The sequence below is a fragment of the Corvus kubaryi genome, unplaced genomic scaffold (assembly GCF_017639235.1).
Source record: "Corvus kubaryi isolate FWS band 111438036 unplaced genomic scaffold, C.kubaryi_AGA036_p1.0 split3-73, whole genome shotgun sequence".
NCBI lineage: Eukaryota > Metazoa > Chordata > Aves > Passeriformes > Corvidae > Corvus > Corvus kubaryi.
Genome location: NW_024582091.1, coordinates 29685956 through 29707424, shown reverse-complemented (window position 1 = coordinate 29707424; position 21469 = coordinate 29685956). Strand labels below are relative to the sequence as shown.

At 38.5% G+C, this 21469-nt stretch overlaps 2 protein-coding genes across 3 annotated transcripts in view; one reads left to right on the top strand and one right to left on the bottom strand.

Annotated features, from left to right (window-relative positions):
* Positions 1-21469, top strand: part of CEP85L (centrosomal protein 85 like) — a 137666-nt gene that overhangs the window by 82262 nt on the left and 33935 nt on the right. The window lies entirely within an intron of this gene.
* PLN (phospholamban) lies at positions 2472-12037 on the bottom strand. Its single transcript, XM_042016110.1, has 4 exons — positions 11735-12037; positions 7533-7574; positions 5390-5466; positions 2472-4987 (listed from the first exon to the last, which is right to left on the bottom strand). Exon 4 carries the CDS (start codon positions 4862-4864, stop codon positions 4706-4708), a length of 159 nt encoding a protein of 52 aa, XP_041872044.1. The 5' UTR covers positions 4865-4987; positions 5390-5466; positions 7533-7574; positions 11735-12037; the 3' UTR covers positions 2472-4705.

The following is a 21469-nucleotide window of genomic DNA, read 5'->3' as shown; positions in this document are numbered from 1 at the left end:
GCGACCCCTTTCTTATCTGGGCAAAATGTTTCTCTGTTAATAGAAGTATTTCCTACCCTTCTGGGGTTTGGCATCGTGCAGTGCAGTCGTGTTTAGCCAGCAATGTGCTGTGTAAGGTCCACTGCACTTTTGCAAACACCTTATGAAGAATCTGGATGGAACTGGCAGAGGATGCATCCTTGGTGCTTTTATAGCACATATGCAATTACTTATTTTATGTTAGCATTAATAACTTAACAATTGAGTTTTATTTATAGAAATATATATACATAAATGAAAGTAACCTATAGACCCACTCAGCCCTAACACTGCAAACAGTTGCCAAAACTTCATTTTAATAATCAGCTACATTTTTAGGGACGATCACAAGAGGGCAGTGTTTTATAGTTTTATACTGATACAAAGATGTAACTTCTGGCATTATTTTACCTTTAAAAAAAAAGACTTATAAAGCAATCAGTCAGATATTACAGTAAATATAGGGCCTATGTTAAATAATTTAAATTACCAGGGTTCATATTGAGGTATCAATTTTTAAAGGAATACTTATAAATATGTTCTGGTTTTTTGTGTGTTTTTTTTCTCTTTTTTCCCCCTATCATGGAGGTCAAAGCTAAAAGGACTACATTTGTTTTAAAATAAGATATCTCTGGATCTTGCAGGATTTCACAAATAATTTTCCAATTGTATTCTGTGAGGCACTACTCATTAATAGCCATACAAATACAGGTATCTGGTCTGTAACCTATAGTGTATTAGTATGCTTCCAAATATAAACAAAAACACTCTCTAAATTAATGTGTTCAATTACTCTGCTCTAATTTTGGCAGAGAGGATATAGATAAAGTATGTTTCAGCATACTTTAAACAGTATATACATTTTTCATGATTATTGTTTTCTATGTATCCCAGAATGGATAAGGTTGGAAGGCACTACAGTCTCCCTGCTCAGACAGAATCATCCTAGAGGACAAGGCACAGGATTGTGTCCAGGTGGTGTCTGAACATCTCCCTCTCCACAGCCTCTCTGGGCAACCTGTTCTAGTGCACAGTCACCTGCACAGTAAAGAAGTTCTTCCTCACATTCTTGTGGAACTTCCTGTGCATCAGTTTCTGCCCATTGCCTCTTGTCCCATTGCTTGGCACCACTGAGCAGAGCCTGGCTCCATCCTCTTGGCACCCCCCTTCAGATACTGATGGGCATTGATGATGTCCCCTCTCAGTCGCTTCTTCTTGAGGCTGAACAGGCCCAGCTCTCTCGGCCTTTCCTCTTAAGAGAAATACTCCAGTGCCTTAATGATCTTTGTCATCCTCTGCTGGACCTGCTCCAGGAGCTCCATGTCTCTCTTGTACTGAGGAGCCCAGAACTGGACACAGCATTCCAGGTACAGCCTCACTGGGGCTGCGTAGAGGAGAAGGATCATCTCCCTTGACCTGCTGGGAATGCTCTTCCTAGTGCGTCCTAGGATACCACTGGCCTAGTTGTACCATTGGCCATTGGTGTAGCTGTAGGAAAACTTACAAAAAAATTCTTTGTGCTAGGTGGGTGACAAACATTTTGTGTATGGTATGTGAATAATTTTGTTTAAGGCTGTTTTACTCTTGTCTTTCCACTGAGTTCTTCGGTTCTGCTTGGAAGGGAAGTTGTTGCTTAATTGATAAAGAAACATGAGTATCTGCTGCCTTCTAAAATACTTTACTGACTAGTTTTGGTCAGAGCAAAGTTTCTGTTTTTAAGTGGGTTGTGTTTTCACTTAGAGAATAATATCAATTATTCAATTACTGAATCACTTATTATATCAATTTTTGCTGAGGATCTGGCTGAGGAAACACGTCTTTAAAACCAGCATATTTTGGTTCCTGATTCAGCTACTTCTCAGTATAAAATTGCCATGGAAGTTGGTCACTATTGTTTTTTGGATGAAAGGTAATAGCAGATTGTTGCCTGTTTAGCTGTCTTTATTCACTATTAGCGTGTAAGATGACCTTTGGAAAAAGATTTAGGCTTGGGTGGAGTGGAACAGAGAACTGAAAACTTAATCCAAGGTACATGCTGTACATATTTGCAATTTTTATTATGGGTCATAAAAGTGGTGAACTTTTTGATTACACTTGCATAAAATTCATTGGGAATACTTACAAACTTAAAAGCTCTACCTACTGAGTGGGAATCAGGTGCGTGTAAGTGACCTGGAGATCGCAAAACAGCGAAGACTACTCTTGAAAACCAAAACGGAATAAACAGAGATGTAGAGAATTAGAAAGCTGTGTGATGACTAGATTTTTTTCACATAACTGTAATAAGTAAGTAATAGAATGGATGCTTCTTTCTAAACAGAACTGGATATATTTTATGCATTAATATTTTTCAAGCAGTCCTTTTATTAAATAAAAATACAGTAGATATTATTTTTAAAGCTTATATAAGTCTACAAAGAAGATTGTACTATGTACAAAAGGGGATTTTTTTAAAATCTCTGGGTTCAGTTGACAATTGGTGATATCGAGGATAGTAGCAGATTTTCTGATCAACAGAAGCCTAAGACAAACAGTATAGGCAATATATCTGCATTGCTGTAAAATTGCATAGGGCTTCCAGTTTATTGATAATTTGGCTTTATTCTTGTTTGGTTATTGTTTTAAAATAAGTTATGGGTTTTCAGGTACATAGGAGGAAGGTGGAGGGTTTGTTTATATTGAGCTATGTTTTTTAGCAATGCTTTACTCTGACTCCTTTTTATTATTGGCTTGTGAAACCTATAATCCAAACATGTCCTCAGAATATAAAAGCTGATGCTTTACTCTTAACACTTTTTTCTTCAGCAAATGTTCAGTACTGTTCAAAACTGTTGTCTATTTCCAGTTGAAGTCTCTTGAAACACATCCAAAGCAAGCTGAAGCTAGAAACTCTATCCATCACAAAAATACAGATTTGAGAAAACAAGAAAATGAAGTAGGATTAAAAGGGGAAATACGCTTGCTAAAATCTCATGTGTTTGTGAGAGTGGTCAGAATGTATGAAATGGAAATTGAGATTTACACTGACAGTTCAAATCAGTAATGCTCATATACTATCTTGCAAGTGTGGGGGTGTGTTGCCAGTCTCACCAGTGCTTGCCCTAATCGTCATGCAGTAACTATCCTAATTTCCCCTAGCTGTTAACCTTATTTCGGAGTCTGGTCTCAACATACCTACTCACCAGATAGGAAATTCATCACCACTGGATTTGCTTGCATTTCAATGAATACAGAATTCTTTCAAAGATTTCTTCCCTTCCTACTCAGCTGTTCATTGTCAACTTCTACTCATGAAATACTAAGTCTTAAAAGCAGAATACAAGATAAGCTTGTTTTGATTTTCTGTATTCGTCAGTAAGAATGTTTACATAGAATGGAATAGAAGGCTATCTCTTTTAAAAATGGATGTCTGTCTGACCTTGGTCTGTTGATTCTTGAGCTTTCTTTAAATTTGAAAAATGTATCAAATTTCTAGGAATTTTACTTGTAATGGGGTTGGAAGTTTTCTCCTCAGTCTTGTTACTCACAATTGCTGGAGTAGAAGTGTCGTCTTTTGTGTATATAGCCTATGGTTTACGTGTTGGAAAGATGTTTCTGCAGTGGTTTCCCCTCCTGTGCATCATTCTTTATAACTTACTTTTTTATCTGTCATTTATTTTAGGAAGCTACTTGCATGTTCTCTAGCAGGAATTTGCAGCTGAAGGTGGAGATGTTACTTGTATTTGTATGGATGCACTTCAGTCACAGCAGTAATAGTGATCTAGGCTTTTCTCTTTGCCACATTAGATATAAGTCACCTCATGTGACATTGGCATATTCCAAGGTTTTTGTAGTTTTAAACTAAGGAAATTATTACATAAATTAGAACAGGCCTTAATTAAGTTGTCTAAAGGCAAATATTAAGAACTCTGAGAATCCAAGTTGTGCCAGTTGTCATGTCAGTTAAATGACTGTGGAAAACAGAATTTTTGATATCAGTTACAGTAGTGTCAATTTTTTTCTGCAAAACATAATGAAAAATCTTTCCAGATGTCACGTATATAAGATCCCTTAAATAGGGAGAAAAACATATGAAATAGTTTTTCTTTCTGGATTAGAAGAGATTTTTGGTTTATTTTCATATTCCTTTGAAAAACACTTAAACAATTTGAATGCCTTCAGGTGATAATGCGGAAATGCAGCACCTTGAACTAAGCAGAGCAGAAATTTTCCCAAGATGTGTTGAGGGCCGTGTACCTGTAAGCTCCTCTTTGAGCAGGAATGGTCCAAATTTGGAAGCCTTCCAAGCGCTTAAAAATTTTTAGAGAAGCCTGAAAACACTTAGGCCCCCAAAAAGTGGTGGTGGTGTTTATCTAACTAAAACACTGAATTTACCAGCTGCTGGCTGTTACTGATGGGAGCAGATAATCTGATTTGCCCATACTTTACCCCACGCTCTTGATTGAGACTGACAAATTGAGTCATGCACAGCTTTGTAACTACAGGCTCTAAACACTGTTCTGCACAGAAAACGTGGCTTTAATACATGTAGCAGGCAGTAAGATAGCAGGGCACCGGTTGGCACACCCTCTAGTCCAAGTGCTAGCCCCTGTCACATGAGGATCCTTGCACTGGGAGTTGCAGGTGTAGGTCTCTCTTCCCCCTGGGGTGACTTTCCTAGAGGACAGTGCAGAGAAGTGCTGGAACTTCAGATAAGCATCACAATGATACAGATCAGCAAGAGGCAAATTAAAATCAGGCAGAAATTCACAAAGAGCTCTTGGAGCCTTTGTCGTGCTTGTGGGTTGACCTCAATAGTTGAGGCTCTCCTCAGAGCAGAGCGGGTTATGTGTTGAACCTTCTCCATGGCAACAAGAAAGCAGAGGGGACAAATCAGAGGTTTTAGGAGTGCAGGAAAGAAGAGCAGTGGTCAGGAGCAGTGCGAAGTGCCTAATATCTTCTCTTTTTGTTTTAGACAGCCTTTGCGGAGCTGGAAAGCAGGAAAGCAGAGAATTAGAAGTGCAGAAGTGTTTTTACGAGTGCAAATGGAGATTGTTTTACAGTTCTAAAAAGTCTGAAACAAATAGATTGCCTTTACAGTGTTTTTAGATAAAAACAGGATTTTAAAAATTTGGGGTTTTAAGTTTAGATTTGTGCTGTATTGTGCTTCTCCTGAAGGCTACTGAGCACCTGCTTCTTAGCAGTGTTGAGTAACTGTACTATGGAAATTGTGGGTATCTGGGTTTTGCCCAGATTATTGCTTTAGATCCTAAACTCTCTATCTCACACAGTCTGTGAAAAGGCCATGGCTGATTGCCGTCCCACACACACCCCTCTGCTTTATTTGTTCATGCACACGTGAAAGCTTGATGATAAGAGTAAGGTCACAGACCTTTCAGTCAGGAGATATGGATAGTCCTGCTGGCTGGTTCTGACAGGGCAGATAATCTGATTTACCAGTACCTTTTTCTGGAAGGGAGGAAAAGAAATCTTGTTGAAATATATCCATTCAAAGTAAAAGTTCTGTATGGTGGGCAATTAAAAGCTGTTGCATCACTGCTGTAGGGAATTTTAGTAGCATAGTTCTCGACAGACAAGACAGAGTAAGGGCTAAATCTTTTTTTATGCATGTAGGACAATGTGTTACAAATGTGGGTGCAACGGCAGAGGACTGCTATGAGGAACAAAACAAAGAATTTACACAACTTTTTCTCTTAAGTGAGTGTTACATTTAAAGTGCATTTTCCTCTTCTTTAGTGGCAGATGGAAGGACCGGGTATCAGTTGTTTTAAAACTCCAAGTAAGTAGTTGCATTGTAAAACCCTTCTGTACCCTTCCGTGGCAAGAAGCTAGCTTTGTTATATGCTTGTTTAGCTCATGGTGAGTTGGATTCTGAATGTAGGTGCTGTCACAATGTGAAAACTTGGTTTTTAAAATAATGCTGATATATGCATCTGTCAAACTTTGTTCCTAAAGCTGCGCTTGCCCCTAAATGTTTTATGAATTTACGTTGTGTTTGTATTTTTCACAGAAGGCCTCTCCTTGTCACCGCTTTAGTTTTTTTGCTTTGCAATCAGTGAAATTATGTATGCAACATAAGGGAAAATAATTGCTTAGATGTCTGCTGCCCAAATTACATGATGATCCTGACTGAATCAGAGATACTTTGTTACCTATGAATTTGTCTTTATATGTGGCTAAAATCTAAAAACCTTACAAGGAAACAAAAGTGTCTTTCAGGCTCTTCCTTTTTTAATCCCTCCATATTGGGCTGTAGAGTCAAATGGTACTGTATGAACAGAATACATGTGTTTTCAGTGGCAGTGGTGGTATTTAAGAGAGACTTTCAAAAGCAATCAGATTGCACATGGTTATTTTAATACCTTTAGAGGATTCCATGTGATGACATCTCCTTCTAAAACTGAACTTCAGATTTTGTTATGATCTTTTGAGCTGTAGTTGATCTTAACTTCATTGCAAACAAAACATACACCAGGAATGTACTCTTGTAGTGACTATAATTTTTCATCTTTGTTTGACTTTTTGCTGTACCTGTTTTCATCTATTTAAGCAGTTAAAGTGCTTGCTAAGTATATCCTGCTTAGCTCTTTGCTGGTCACCGTCTATCCCAAGTGCTGTAAAAGCAAGACATGCACAGGAATTTTCAAGTCTCTTGGCTGAATTCACATTCATTCTCCCAGGCCAGTACAGGCTGGAGAGCATTAGACTGTTTATCTTCTTGCAGACAAGTCCCGGTAGATGAACCACTAACGGATTTACACGGATAGAGGAGAGTTCCTGTAACCAGCTTGTGTGACAGACACTGCCCGGAGAACAGCATTTCCTGCAGGTGACTTCATCACAGCATCTTATGGCATTTTTTCAATGCCAGGTGTGTGCAACTCTCGGTCTTTGAGCTGTGTGTGACCTGCTGCAGCAACATTTATCTTTCCTGATTGGTATTTTTCCTTGGGGTCCAAAGAAGGATTGGAACAGCATTGATGTGTACCTGTGTACATGCACAATAAATGTACATTCCATTTCATGTGCACTGCATTAGGTGTAACTGCAGTGTAACTGCTGGCACCTGCACTGCTGTGTTGCTGCATATGTTTCACTTGCATGACTCAAGGGGCAAGGCCCTGGGGCTCTGAAGTGCTTCCATAAAAAGCAGTATTAGCTGGTTGGGCATCACAGATGCAAGATCAAAATAGGTATTTGGACATAGGTGACCAGACAGCTGATAGATACAAAGGGATCTTAAAAAATGGAAGGTAGCGTAAGTTAAAATCTGTATACCTATTACAGCTAGAAAAAGCTGTAGAGAAGGAAGGAAGGACAAAATAGACTAATTTGAGTTTCTTGATTTAATAGTTTATATGTTTTTGGAAGTTTTTGAAACATCTATGTGTTGTTTAACCTAATGCGCCTATCTGTGTGGTAAGTTTTTTTGTAAGCAAGGGAAGCCAATTCTGTGTCTGTATTTCAACAAGTTTATCTTTACGAGTGCTCAAGTTCAACTAATAAACACATACCTTGCTTGTTAATCCTCCATGGCTCTGTCACCCACCTAAAGTCTGCAGAAAGAGAAACAGATTCAGTAACACAGCTGCATATGGGTGGCTGTCAAGGTCAAAATGGACAGCTTGGAAAATAATTACACAGGAACAAAGACTGATCATTGTCACAAATAGTAGCTGCTCTCTGCTGTTCAATCCCCCGTGTTTTAGGCCAATATAAAGAAGAGTTGTGCATATGCACACACCACTTCTTGAAACAAAAGTGCAGCAAAAGGGCAAGTTATATTTGATATTTTAGAAGTCACAAATGTTACTTGTGCGACAAGGCTGAGCATCACACAAGAGGAACAGTTGGCTGCATTGCTGTGCAGTTGTGTTTTATCAGTGCTGTTAATGCATGTGCAAGGCTTGTCTTAGGCACAGAGTGAATCTGCAGGAAGAAGTCTGGTGGCTGACCCTGTATGTTACTATGTAGGGAATTCCCTATACCCCATACTTTAGAATGAGTCACTGATCACAGTTATTGCTTCCCACTTCACTGACATATGACTGTTTCCCTGATTTGTATTAGGTTATTTTTATCTTTGTTCCTGGGTGCCCTTCACAATGAGAGGGGGTATGTGACCAGAGTGAGAACTGTGGGCCATGCTCATTCCTGGTGCAACTGCGTTATCCTTTGAAGTCACACAGGATAAATTTGGCTCCCTTGGAAATGCCACAGCCTGTTTCCTGTCATATGTTCACTAAATGCAGCAGTGATATCAGTGGAATAGAAGAGGTCTGACTTATTTGAATTCTTGCAGTTCCACATGACCAAGTGAAGCCCTGAGGAACACTGTTAAAAAGTTATGTTGCATAAGTCTATTGCATAGATATTTACAATGACATGTCCCAAAACCCCAGTAATTCACTTTTATCCATTGAAAAGACATCTTACTAACCATAAACATAGTGATGGAAAAAGTACTATAAAGTTATGTTGATTGAAGATTTAGACACTGACTTGTGGCACATAATGTCATTTTTCAATCGTAGGGAGAAAACATTTCCTTGGAATGGGGAAAGAAGCAACAGTTCAGCTCATAGTTTGATAGGTGCTGGTAACAGGAAAGCAAACTCATGTCTGTTTTGTACTGAAGTGTCATCTGTGTTTCAGAGAGCATAGGGGAAGGCTCACACTTGAGATTCTTTTTTTCCTCCCCCTCTTACAAATTGTTTATACAGTCTTCGTTCTGAGTAGCTTTGATGTTCAAGAAGCAAGACCAACAGTAAGAACCTCTACTTGTATATCAAGTCCATGAGAATGTGAATGGTGTAGGTAGTAACAAGGAATTACATTGGTCAATAGCTGAACACACCAGTCATTTTGGGTTTTGGAATTTATCCATATATCTTGTGGATAGCTGGGACTTCTATGTGTGCTGGTCCATTAGAGTAGCCTGGGAGCTAGTGCTTTGGGCTAGTTTTAAAGTTGGTTAAATTCCCTGCAGCTGCTGCAGGACCACGCAGTGGGATCTTGGGCAGGTGCTTTGGTCTCCATACTCATGGGCTCCCCTCATCAAAATAAGACATAAAATAACTGTATACCATTACCAGTCTGTTGGTGTGATTTGCCTTTTATGCAGTAAATTTATTCTGGGAAATGAACTACATCCTCTGCTGCCTTCACTGAGTACCTAACAAGTTGTTTTCATGCTGAGTTTTAGCTTTGGTTGTTCATAATGTCCCTTTAACAGGGAATGGTCTAAGTGCAGTCTGAATTAAAGTAAAAATTGAAATACATCTAGCATGTATAAAAGGTAGAAGGAGAAGGGGATGTTCCAAATTTTTTTTACCTTCTAGCAGCTCAGGAAACAAGGATGTGGCATTGATTGAGAAGGATAAAATAGATAAATTCAACTTCCAAGAAGTTACTTGATGCCAGGAAAGTCTTGTTAAGGCTTTTTTCAATCTCCAGAAACCAAAAGCAGTTTTCAGTTCTAACGTGTCTTGTAGTTTTAGGGAACAGAACTTTACTTCCCTGCAGGATTTTTTATTTCTCCACCTGGGGTACTTTTCTATTCCTAAATCAAATTATTCTTAAAGCAAATAAAAAGTTACTTTTGTAGTTCTGTGGATGTATCCCATACATTTTTGTTTGATGATGGTCTAAAAAAGTAGTGACAATCACCTGTACGCTACCAGTTACAAACTGATTTCAGTGAGTTTCCTGCTGTATGATGGAGGCACTATATTCCTTACTTCCTCAGAGGATGAGAAATAAATGCAGCTTTTAAAAATAGAAATGTGGTATATACATAAATCTTAATCTCTCTTAAATACAAATAAAAATAGCATCGTCATCTTGACAAATAAGTAGCAAAAAAAGAACAAGAAAGAAAAGTGTCTGCTGTAAATTAAATGCCTAATTTCACATTGATTTGTAATACTTATCACCTGCCCTGTAGCACATGCTTCTGTCATGACTGTAGGTTCTTGTTTTTCAGGGTTTGGATGTCTGTGACACGGGATGTTATAAGTGTGAAATTCTAAAATTTAATTTAACAGCTGAGCCACTCTCTCATCTACATTAAATTACTGAACTCTGACAGGATAAAATTGAGATGATGGGGCAGCTAACCTGCTGTAGCCATGGGATGCATTCCAGCTGAAGAGCTGCCTACAGCAGTTAAGTGTCCGTGTCTATGTTTAATCTATGAGTGTATGCATAAAGTCTGTATCTTTAAAGATCTGTATATGCAATATTTGTGGTAGAAGAGAAAGATTCTCTGGGTGGTACAATAAACCTTAATGCTTCTCTTCACTTGAAAATACATTTTATGTATAACTTCAGCCTTGAAAAAAAATCTGTCTTGAAATCTTCTTGCACCTTGTAGGCACTGGGAGCTCTGAAGTGCTGCTTCTGCCTACTGAAACCAGCTTCTAGAGAGCTCTGTAACAGATTGTTTGCCTTAGGAGTAACAGCATGTCCAGACATTTCTATCACTTAAATATTCAAAACTGGCGCAGAACTGCTGAGCACAAAACCAAGCACCTGCATGTATCTTTGCCTGATGCCTACCAGTCACTAATAGGAAAAGGAATTAGGTGTATCTCTTCACTAACAGGGAAAACACACCTCACAAAATTAAAGTCTATATTAAGTTTGTCTCTTCTATAACCAGAACCATATAGATGTGAGTAGTAAGGTGTGAATTGATGAAAGGGGGGAATGTGATTGGAAAGAGCATAAGTACCTTAGACACATACATATTAATGAATCATATTTCTTTTAAAAATATTTGTAAATGTAAATATTAAATGTTCTCTATGTGACATATTTCTGTGTGAGATGCACTTTTTTGTCAGTGATTTTAAAGCTGGGATTGTATTTCATTGTACAACACATCTGTGCTTCCCTTAGAAATAAATGGGTTATTTTCTGCATTTGAAACTCAGTTCATGATGTTACAAGTCCTAGCTAAATTATTTATCTGTTATTAGAAGCAATCTAGGATAAGTGTGTTAGTTACAATGAACAACAGGAGAAAATAAACTTTTAATGGATGTCAAAGCAAAAACATTACATGGATTCTGTAGCTTGAACTGCACTTAGAGTAACATGGTATAATTTTAGTTGTAGTGCTACTATAAATCACTTAAATTTTTAAATTAAGGGTAATTTTTCATCATACAGCAAAAAAAAGGTTTGCTCTCTCAATGTGTTAGATCAGAAAAATGTTTTTCCGAGTTAATGGTGGAAGGGCTTCTTTACCCTTGCTGGACTGTGAATAGGCAGCTTTGGGAAAAGAAAAGCCTCTACAAAACTTTTAAGTGAATTATTCTCTTTGTAGATTTTGGATTAAAAACCAAAAACCAAACAGACAAAAGAAAAAACAATCAAAAGGTATTAAATTTAAAAGGAAAGACAAAGGTGTGAGAGACATGAAACCTTCTCACCTTCTTGTGTAATACCACCTGTATAAATCATCTACCCAAGGACAGCCGGTGTCTCATGAACATGTAGGAAATTCTGTTGCCTTTAGTGTTGCTGAAAGACTCCCCCCACACAGCAGTACATTTTTGACTTAGAGCTGTAATGCCTACATTTTCATATTTTTGATAAACAGTTAAAACCAGCTGTTAGTTTGAGTAGAGGAGTTTTTTGTAGAAAAGTACAGCTACAGCATGCCTTCCTGCAAGAATTAAAAGCATTACACAGAAGAGAGGTTCCTTACCCCAGGTGTGACTTAGTGAAGCGCAGAGGAGCTTGCTCCGGGCTGTGGGACGTGCTTGTAGATCTCTGGCAACTTGTCCGAGTCTGTGACCAAGTTGTGGAAACAATTGAAGTAGGTTGAGGGAAAAAAATAACAAAAGTCTCAGAGGCAGGACTCATGGTGTCACTCAGCAGCTCACGAGTTGATTGGTCCCATGTGCCTTCTGACACAGGCAGTGGCTCCTCTAAACTTGTTCCTAGCAGCACCTTTCCTTTTGTGAAAGGATCTGAGTGCCAGGGAGATCACCTGCTCAACCACAGGATGAGGGAATCTGGCAAGTGGCATGCTTCAGTGGGGTAGTGAAGGGAGCTGCTTGCTGACTCCCTGCCTTTTTTTAAACAGGAACTTAAATGGGAACTTATTCAGGCAGCTGCTTTGGATGTGTCACTTTTGCTGCAGCAATGTTTCTTCGTCGTAAAAAAACCTAAATAGCGAGGGCTGTCATATTTCTTGTGGGTGTTTGACTTGGAATGATTTTCTTTTGTACAAGGTATTTTTAAAACTACACTTTCAATATATATGGTTTTGATAATTCTGTTACACAGCTGGTATTCAGTTTATAGTGTATGATGAGTGCTTTCCAATATCATCTTTCTTCTCAGTGCTTAAACTGAAATAAATTTTCTGTATTTCAAGTCTCTCCCAACCTTTAATATGTGGGTTAGAGGATTTTTTTTTTTTCCCAAATAAGATCTGGCATATATAAGTTCATCTCTGAAATTTATCATTACGATATATTTTGAAGTATTTATCTTTCATTTGAAACACACTTCCACGTTTTTTCTTCCCCTCCCACTTTTTGTGGCTGGAAACTATTTAAGTGAATTTTTTGAGAACGCTTTCTCTTTGTTTGGATAAGAGTAGCAGCTTGATGCTACTTTACAGGTTATCTTATGTATACTCTCCTGTGTTGAGAAGTGACAACATAGTGCATATACAGAGTAGGTTCTGTGCATCCAGGAAGTGAAGGATTTACTGGATGTGAAAGGATTAAGCTGTCAAGTGTACGAGCATCCAGCATCAGGCTTTCTGTGTGGATGCAACTGACAGCATGTGCTTTTTCCTGATTTGGAAATTGCAAGCAGAAATACAGAAGCTCAGCCTAACTGAACACTTATGTGTGATTCAGTTTTGACAATAATTGTTTAGCATAGATGAGTGCTTGGCTTTAAGCAGGACCCCAGACAGGGAGAGTTTTTTGGCTTAGTTTGGTTTTTTTGTTCCCTGGAAGCCCTGCTGTGGTACATCATTCAAACCAGAGACAGAAGGGCGTTGGTGGTGATGCACCACCCTGTTTCAAATGGAGCTCTATTTTTATTTTTGTGAGTACAGTTTAGCTCTTTTGCAAATTGGTTATATCATAGTTGAAGTTAGCAACTTGGTTTTAGTATAATAAATCTGCCTGCTTTCAGTTGTCCTTTAATATCAAACCCAGGAAGTCTGGGGTCACATATTTCAGTTGAAAGTTAATTGAATATCTTCACAGTGAGGAGTGATGGTTCTTTACTGGTGTAAAGTGTTTCATAATTTACTTATAATGGCATTATTAACATTATAAATCTCTCACAGTCAAGCAAACTATTTGGCTTTTTTATGAGGGATGTTTCATGTTTTTATTGCATGCTGTCAGCCAAGAAAAGTGCTAGTATTGGATCGTTTGCTTTTTCTAAGATGTACTATGAAACTTGTACCATTGAAATTCACCCTCTATATTTTGTTATGAAGTCCAACACCCAGCACTGCAGCAGCTGCAATGCCGTTCCACCCTTTTACCAAACTGATGTAGAATTATCATGTTATTTAGTTACACTACCCCAAATTTTTGGCTCTTTTTGTTAATGAATTGGAGCTTTTTAGAAATGAGATACATTAAAAGAATTTGGTTTTGTGTGTGAGCTGCTGACACAGTCATAGCTTGGTCTCCATTTTAAAGACTGATACTTTAATGTACAAATTAAGGCACTGAAAAAATACTAGGCTCTCATCAGCAATATAATACACATCTTCTCTAAATGTCTAACTCTGATAAGAATTTTAAGATGGAAAATGTATTTGCCAAATAGCAATAACATGTACAAGTTCAGACCCCATGAGGGTTGTAGATCTTGTATTGATGTTGGTTCTCTGAAAACACGCTTGTTTAGGAACAGTCTCTTGAGAACATTTTTGTAGTTCAGGTTAGTATCATTCCCTTGTGTAACTCATGGAGGTTTTGGTGTGATTCTGAGGCAGATGCCAAAGTACTGCTTATGGGACATGTCAAGTCTGACAAGTACAGACACAATATATGAGCACATCATTGTGCTGTTTTCATTCACTCCTGGGTGAACAGGTCCAGACACCCGTGGATATCAGAAAGGAAAGGCTTTAAAAAAGGAATCTGTTCTGGAGGTTTTGGTCTGCTGCATTTTGTTCTGGGGAACAAAAATGTGCAGCTGTTGCCTGCTTGACCTTAAATGGAGATGATCTGGGCTTTCTCCAGGGGGATTAGGAATCTACCACTAGAACATGTTTCTTCTCAGAAATTATTTAGAGATCTGGTTGATGTTTGGGATAACGTCTAAAAAGAGACGTGCTGTACTTCAGCATACCAGCTGCTATATTTAAATAATAATCGTAAGACTTCTATTCACATTGGTAATAATTTCCTGGATTATTTTTGCCTTTCTTGTGCTAGTTTTCAAAATTTGAGCTGTAGACACTGGCCACCTCTATAATCTGTAAAGAGTTTGAGGTGTCACTGTCTGGTCCACTGATAATCATGACTCTACATAGAAATGGGCTGTGACCCAAGTCCAATTATTTATAATATACAAGTAAAGAAATTCAACAGTAAGTCTGAGTAGTCTGGTTAGTGAGTTGTTTCATGACTCTGCTGCTGTTTTCTCTCACACTGCAGAAATACCTCTGTGATCTCACGTGGCAGAGGTTCTTGTGTTGCACATTTGGTTTAACAGTAACGCAAAACAGAGAGAAGGAAGAAGTGAATGCTCCCACAGATGTGCACTAGTTTGTGTGTATGTGGGACGGAGTAGCAGATGTTGGTATTGAAGCTGAACTCTAAAATAAGATCTTTCCTTTTTGTAAGCAGTAGTTTTCTGGCCTGATTCTGCGATGGGTAATTGCTTGTAGCCATCCAGATCTCAGCAAATATGGCTTACAGGACCCTTTTTCCTGTTCTCTAAGAGAAAGGACCCAGCTAATGTATCCTTCCCCTTTGTGCTGCAAGTCTGATACAGCCTAAAGGGAAATGTGAGTTTTTCCTTCCTTCGAAAGTGCAGGAAAATCAACATTTTCAGTGCTGATGTGAATAGCATTCCAGAATCACACCAGATAAGGCAACAGCCTCATCAATTCAGAGATAATAGGTTTTTTTAATGCATTTGAGGTTTTTTACTTGAATTTGATAGACTTATGGCCCTTTTGCTTGTATGTTTTACCTGATGCCTCCTTTAATGATTATCGGACTTCAGTGAATCTCACTCACATCTGTAATCTCAGTATCTTCTGGATTTATGTGGAGGAAGTTGCCTTTCTGAGACTGCAGATGCTCCTGCTTTTCTATAGTGAGACTTACAGTCTTTATTAGTGTTATAGGAAAGAGCTCTGCTGAGAAATCTAGGCTTTGCATCATGTTATTCTCCTCTGGGACAAGATGTATTTACATTTCCTAACCATTGGATAGACATTAAATTAATTTGATCTTCATGGTTTTTTTCATCTCTACAAACAAGATGAAATTACTTTTTGAGGCTGCAGCTTTTAAAGCATACCGTTGCAAAGTGATGTAAAAAAAAGTACAAAATAAATCATTAGAAAACTATACAACTTAGTCTGAAACATTTCTCTTTTTGGGAGTGGTGAAGGCTCTGGTAGTCGTCTGATTTTTTACTGACCAAAGACATTTTTTGGAAAGGTCATCTTGAATGTTTTTGTTTCAGTTACTGTTACTGGCATGAACCTTAAACCATTAAAGTAAATCACAGTGTGCAGAAGTGTGTCACGCCTGTTTATTGTCTTTGGTGCTTTGACCCAGTGTTAGAAGCGAAGGGAAACAAAAAGTTTTGCCTGGCTCTTGCTCTGAAAGTTGACTGTGTCCTTCCTCTTCCTATACCACCTTAGGAAGCACTTATTTCACATGGAGACAATACTATTAGCACAGACTTGACCCATGTAGATGGTTTATTTTGCAACAAAATATTGACAACACAAAAAACTCTGTTCTTGTAAGTACTTGGTGGCTTTCACAGCAATGAAGTGTACCTTTTCACTAGGTTAATGAAGGTCATATAATTTACTAGTAGCAGGTATCTGCCGTGATGCCAAGTGTCTTCAAAATAGCAACATGAGACAGGATAGGAAATTCAGTGATCTTCATTACAGTGAAGGTTCTTCATTTCTGTGAAACGCCTGGGAAAACTGTGTTTTAGTGCTTATTGGTAAGGCTGAACAATGTGCTTTAGGTGGTGTGCCGAGATCCTTATACCTAAGAAACTGTGTTGAGTGTCTTTCAGATAAACTGTTCTGGGAAGCACAGAGATTAGTTGTGTTATTTGACATGTTGTGAGTGATAGATGAACAGCGGGACAAAGGCACATGAAGGAGAGATAAAGTTGGAAGACCGTGTTTCAGTTGACAAGTGGTGGTGCTGGATTATCTCCACTTGAAAGGGTAACTTCAGAACTGAGGAGAAATGATTGGGCTTTAGCTTTTGCTGCTACCTGTTTTCAGCTGAAAGTTGTCCTAACAGAAATGCATAAATATTACCCAAACGATGAATGCTTTGGCAGCATTAAGAAGCTGAAGGATTCGCTTGTGCAGAGTATTGCAGTGATCACCCTCAGGTAGTGTGGAGGGGCAGCAAGTAGACCAGTGGCCTCCACATCTTGCCTCACTAGGATCTTCATTCAGATCAACATGGAAATGGCATTAAATCAACCTTTTAAAGAGTTTTCAGGCTGATTTTCAGGTGTCCCTGCTTTGAGAAGTGGGAACCAGAAACACCTTTCTTTCTCTTGCTTGGTGTTACATTCTGGTGTTACAGAATGGTGTGTGTCTTTTCTTCATTTCTTCTGTCCATTGCTCTGCAGTTTAGTTTTTTTTTCCCCTTCCCTCTACGGAGTGACTATAAATAAGACTAGCACAATTCCCATGGTGAACAGCTATCTGTTGCTTCATATCTTTGTTTCATGCAATTCATAGCTAAAACACTAAGGTTTTTTTTTACTTCTTCAGAAATCACTGAAGTCTATTTAAGAAGCAGAATGTCTTTTCTCTGTTTGGAAGTGGAGTGCTGATTCAAAATTACTTTTGCAGGAAAAAAGCATGCAGCAAAAAAGCACCCCAGAAAATTAAGATCCTGAATTTCATTACCTGAGAATTTGAGGTACAAAACTTCGTATTTTTCTTTATTCTGTTGCAGAATGTACCAAATAAAAACAGGGGTCCACTCCTTGGTTCAGACTAGCTCTGAATAGCAAGAAGAGATTTCCTGGTCTTGCAGATATTTTCTGACTATGTATTTTGTTTCAGGCAGCTGCTTCCTCATGGAAGTTCTGCTGTAAGTCACTGGAGCATGGAAGCTTTGTCAAGTGTGGTCTCACAGATTGTTTTGGCTGTAGCTGCCTGACCACTGTGGTCATGTGGAGAGCTTTTGTCCTGCTTTTATGACTTTGTTCTTACAAAAGAAACTATTTGCTTTCCTCTTTTTGTGGCCTTTATTGAAAATGAATTGGTTCTATGATTTTGAAATACAGTCCTCTGTATCAATTGGTTATGTGAGTACTTGGTATAACATTATCATTGACATCTCTTGAATTAGAAAATGAAAACAAAGGTAGTTCATTCTGAAACATGAATTTTCCCACCTTCTAAATGAGCCTACTTCAATCAACACATTTTGTTTTCTTTAGGTAGAGATAGTCTCATTTGTGTCTGTTGAAACCAGTATTTGGATTACAAAATGGTTTCCACACTAGAGAATCTACTGTGTTTTGGTGCTCTTTGAAGAGACATGGACAAATTGTCTTTGTTCTTGTCTCAATTTCCTCTCTGTAGAATGAGAATAATAAGTCTAGTTTCTTTTTAAGAAACTTGGAGACCTACAGGTGACCTACAGGTACAAGTACTAATTGCTAGTCTTGAAAGTGATACTTATTTTTTTTTAGTGTGAACTTCTAGCCTTTCTGCTTATATAAAGAAGGTGCTAGGGCTCCCTATGAGTTTATCTTGCAAGGAAGGAAAACACCTTCACACACTGACACGGATGTTTGGATGCACCCTTACATCATACTGCTGCTTTTGCTAGAGACAAGTGTGTTTCAAGTACCCCTCATAAACTCAAGTGGAAAAGGTTCAATCTGGATTGAAGCCAAACAGTTCAAATATCTGTCGCTTACTTCACACACGAATTATGGGACTACCTTCCATGGTTGTGTGGTTCCTGGTTTCACACACAGTCCAGTGTTAAATTGGCAACATTTCTTCTGTTTATCAGTGATGCAGAAGTTTCAGGCTAGGATTTTCAAATGTCTGACTTCTGAGATTCCAGGGCCTGATTTGTGTCAGAGGTGCAGAGCCTCTGTAAATGCATCTGAAATTGAGACAGTCATGCAAGTACATGGTGTCTCCTTGTGAGCCTTTAAAAAAAAAAAAAAAAAATTAAAAAATCAGGTTTTTTTTTATTTTTCAAAATTCTGGGGCAAGTGACTGAAATATTTATGTGATGATATATCATATATGTGATGCTGTACAGGGATGGTGGTAAAATCCCTGCTTGGAGCAATTTAATCTTCACGGTAGATCCATGTGCTGTTCTGCTTGGTTTGCTGGCTGAAACAGCTAATTCCTTCTGGGAAGAATTCCTGTAGTTGGGACAGAAAACATGAGTATGGCTCTGATTTTCCCACCCCTGGAAGTTTTTCAAGGTAGTCACCAATAAATGTAAACGAGTACTGTACTCAACGTTGTGCAGAGCTCTGATGTCTACAGATCTTAGTAACTCTGCACGAGACTGTTTTAGTAGAGAACTCGGTTTGCTCTGCCAATCCCTGGTAAGGCAACTTTACTAAATCCCTCACTTGCCATTGTTTATAGAGTATTCTTGTCTTTTTTGCCTTGTTTTTTAAATCTGTGTTTGTGGTAATAAGAGCTGGAGAAGAACAAAGGTGTGTGTGTGAGGGGATGTCTTTGTTACTGCTAACAATTTTGGTTTATCAGCCTAAAAGGAAGTGGAAAAGTGTATTACCTAATCATTCCTTCCCCATTAGCTATAACATGTGCAGATGCAACAGATCATGTTGCATCTGTAAAACTTGAAGTGCACGTGTTCCAGTAATTTCACTCCATTCTTTCTGCAAGTGCTCATAGAGACCAGTCCTGGATTATTGTTTTTAAATAAAATGTACTTTCTTGAGTTTGTGGGAATACTTGGATTTGTTCTAATACAAATATTTTTAACGTTTCTGCTTTATTTTTGTGGGATTCTTTTGTTTCTTTTAAACTTTAATTTTCTTTTAAACTTCTTTTAAAGTTAATTGTGCTGAGTGTTACAGACATGGCTCATGTTTCTTGTAAAGTCATGAAAAGCTAAAGCAAATGGAACGCAGGAAAGAAGAGGCTCAGTTTTCTCATTTAGGGGCCAACACCCTTCACAGAATCTAGACATCTGCCATTTGAGAAATCCAGACACTTGATAAAGAAATTGCAGAGCATCACTTTTCCCCAAATGTATGCTCCTGCTTCATATTAAATTCATAGTGGCTTCCCTATCTTCCAATATGTTTGCATGTTTCATTAAGAAAATTTGGTGCTCTGTGCTTATAAGATTTTTCTAAGTTTCCGTTTCCAGTAGGGTAAGTGTGGGTTGTGGCTTTTTTTCTCTTATATTCACCCAGGTTGCACTCCCTTTTTGTTACTTTTTTGTTGCAGGAGAACTCCTGTTAGTTTCTGTGCAAGATTGATGGCCAGCTCTGCTCATCCTTACAAGGTTTGTGCAGGCAGGCAAAAACCAGATGCTTTTTAAATTGCTTTCTAGGTCACTTTTTACATCCACCTTAGCCATGAGCAAGCATGGTAAGTGAGCAATCAAGACTGGCACTCAGTAAACTGGTGTTTGTATGTATTAGCAATGGACATTTAATGATCAGAACTTGGTTGAGGATTTCTGAGATACTTTACGGGTCCTTCATGGTTATTTGTGACAATTATTTCTTTTTTTTAAGCTACTTCTGCCTTACTTGTACAGTTCATAATTTTTTGTAGTGAATAACATGTCCTGTATTTATGCAGCGCGTAAAACAGTGGTCTTTTTGAATGACTGTAGTCACTTTTTGGTCATGCTGCTTTTCAGGACAGAGTAAGAAACAAAAAGAAATAATGAATTTAACAGAAACTTCAACTAAAAGCTTTAAAAAAAAAATGTTGTTCTTGTGGAAACTCCCTTTCATCTCCAGATGTTTAAATTTTTTCAATAGTAAAGAGCATTTGAATTTAAATGCAGTGGGAAGATAAAATGAACACTTAATAAAACAAGTGCTTCTATACTTAGGAAAGACCCAGTCGTTATCAGTGGAAAATTCCAGGCACTGTTGCTTTTAACGTCATATTAAGTAGCACCTAGAAGTGTTTTGTGTTCAAAACATTTGCCAGAATATAAATGGAAAGGATTTATGACAAAAATAATATTGGTGTTGCATGGAGTATGAAGGAATGTTATAACAACACATAAAAGCAAACCAAGTGTGGTTGTTCAGGGGAAGATAAGCAGAGGAGGGTGTATCATATCCTGTGTGCAGCTCCGAGAGTGCCAGTGTCACCCTTCAGGAGCATAGTAACTTAGGGGGCAGAGATGAGAGTCAGGAAAGTCAGGGAGGAGTGCTGGGTGGCTGCAGCCTCCTCTAGGAGACTGCCCTTGTCTCTGCGCTAACAACATGCATCCCTAGGGATCTTGCAAAGTCTTTTCAGAGTTAATCTATTGACTTCTTTGTCGTTGGAGGCTTTTGCACAGTACCATCAGGGATGGTAAGAGGAACAAAACCTTGCCAGTTAAGTGGTGAGCAGAATTCCAGTTCCCTTCCCTCACTAGTCCCCTGTTATATTTCTGCTTTATTCAGGATCCCCTGCTGAATGCAGGTTCTGAACACAGAGATCTTACACGGGCACTCTCTGACTGTAGGCTAGGACTATACTGCTGGTCCTGTGTGTGCTCTCATAATTCATATAGACGACACAGAAAGGACTATTTTGAAAGGTAATAAAGTGCAGAAGACTTTTAATCTGTTATGCCATCTTGATGTGCAAGTTCCTTTTCTTGAACTGATGGCTTATCTAAACACCAGGTCTTGGCCAGCAACTTGACAATGTCATAGCAACTGCATTGTAGGGTTTTTTTCAGAAGTTTAGAAAATATTCAATCTATACACTGGTACTTTGGGAGGGTTTGGCAGTGCCTGGAGTTGAGATAATTCAGCTTGTGGTCATGTTCGTACTAATTCAGCACAAAGCTGTGCCACTGCAAAATGTGTTGTCTTGTATACTGCTTTCCTGCTTAAGAGTATGTGCCAGTGCTGGATCTCACATGGCCTTGTGCAATGAATCTGGTAAGAGTCTGACTGAGATACAAATAACCTTCATGTGTGTGGGATGGAGGGAAGAGTGTAGGACTGGGGCTGTCAGGAGGGAGCTGAAAGGTATGAA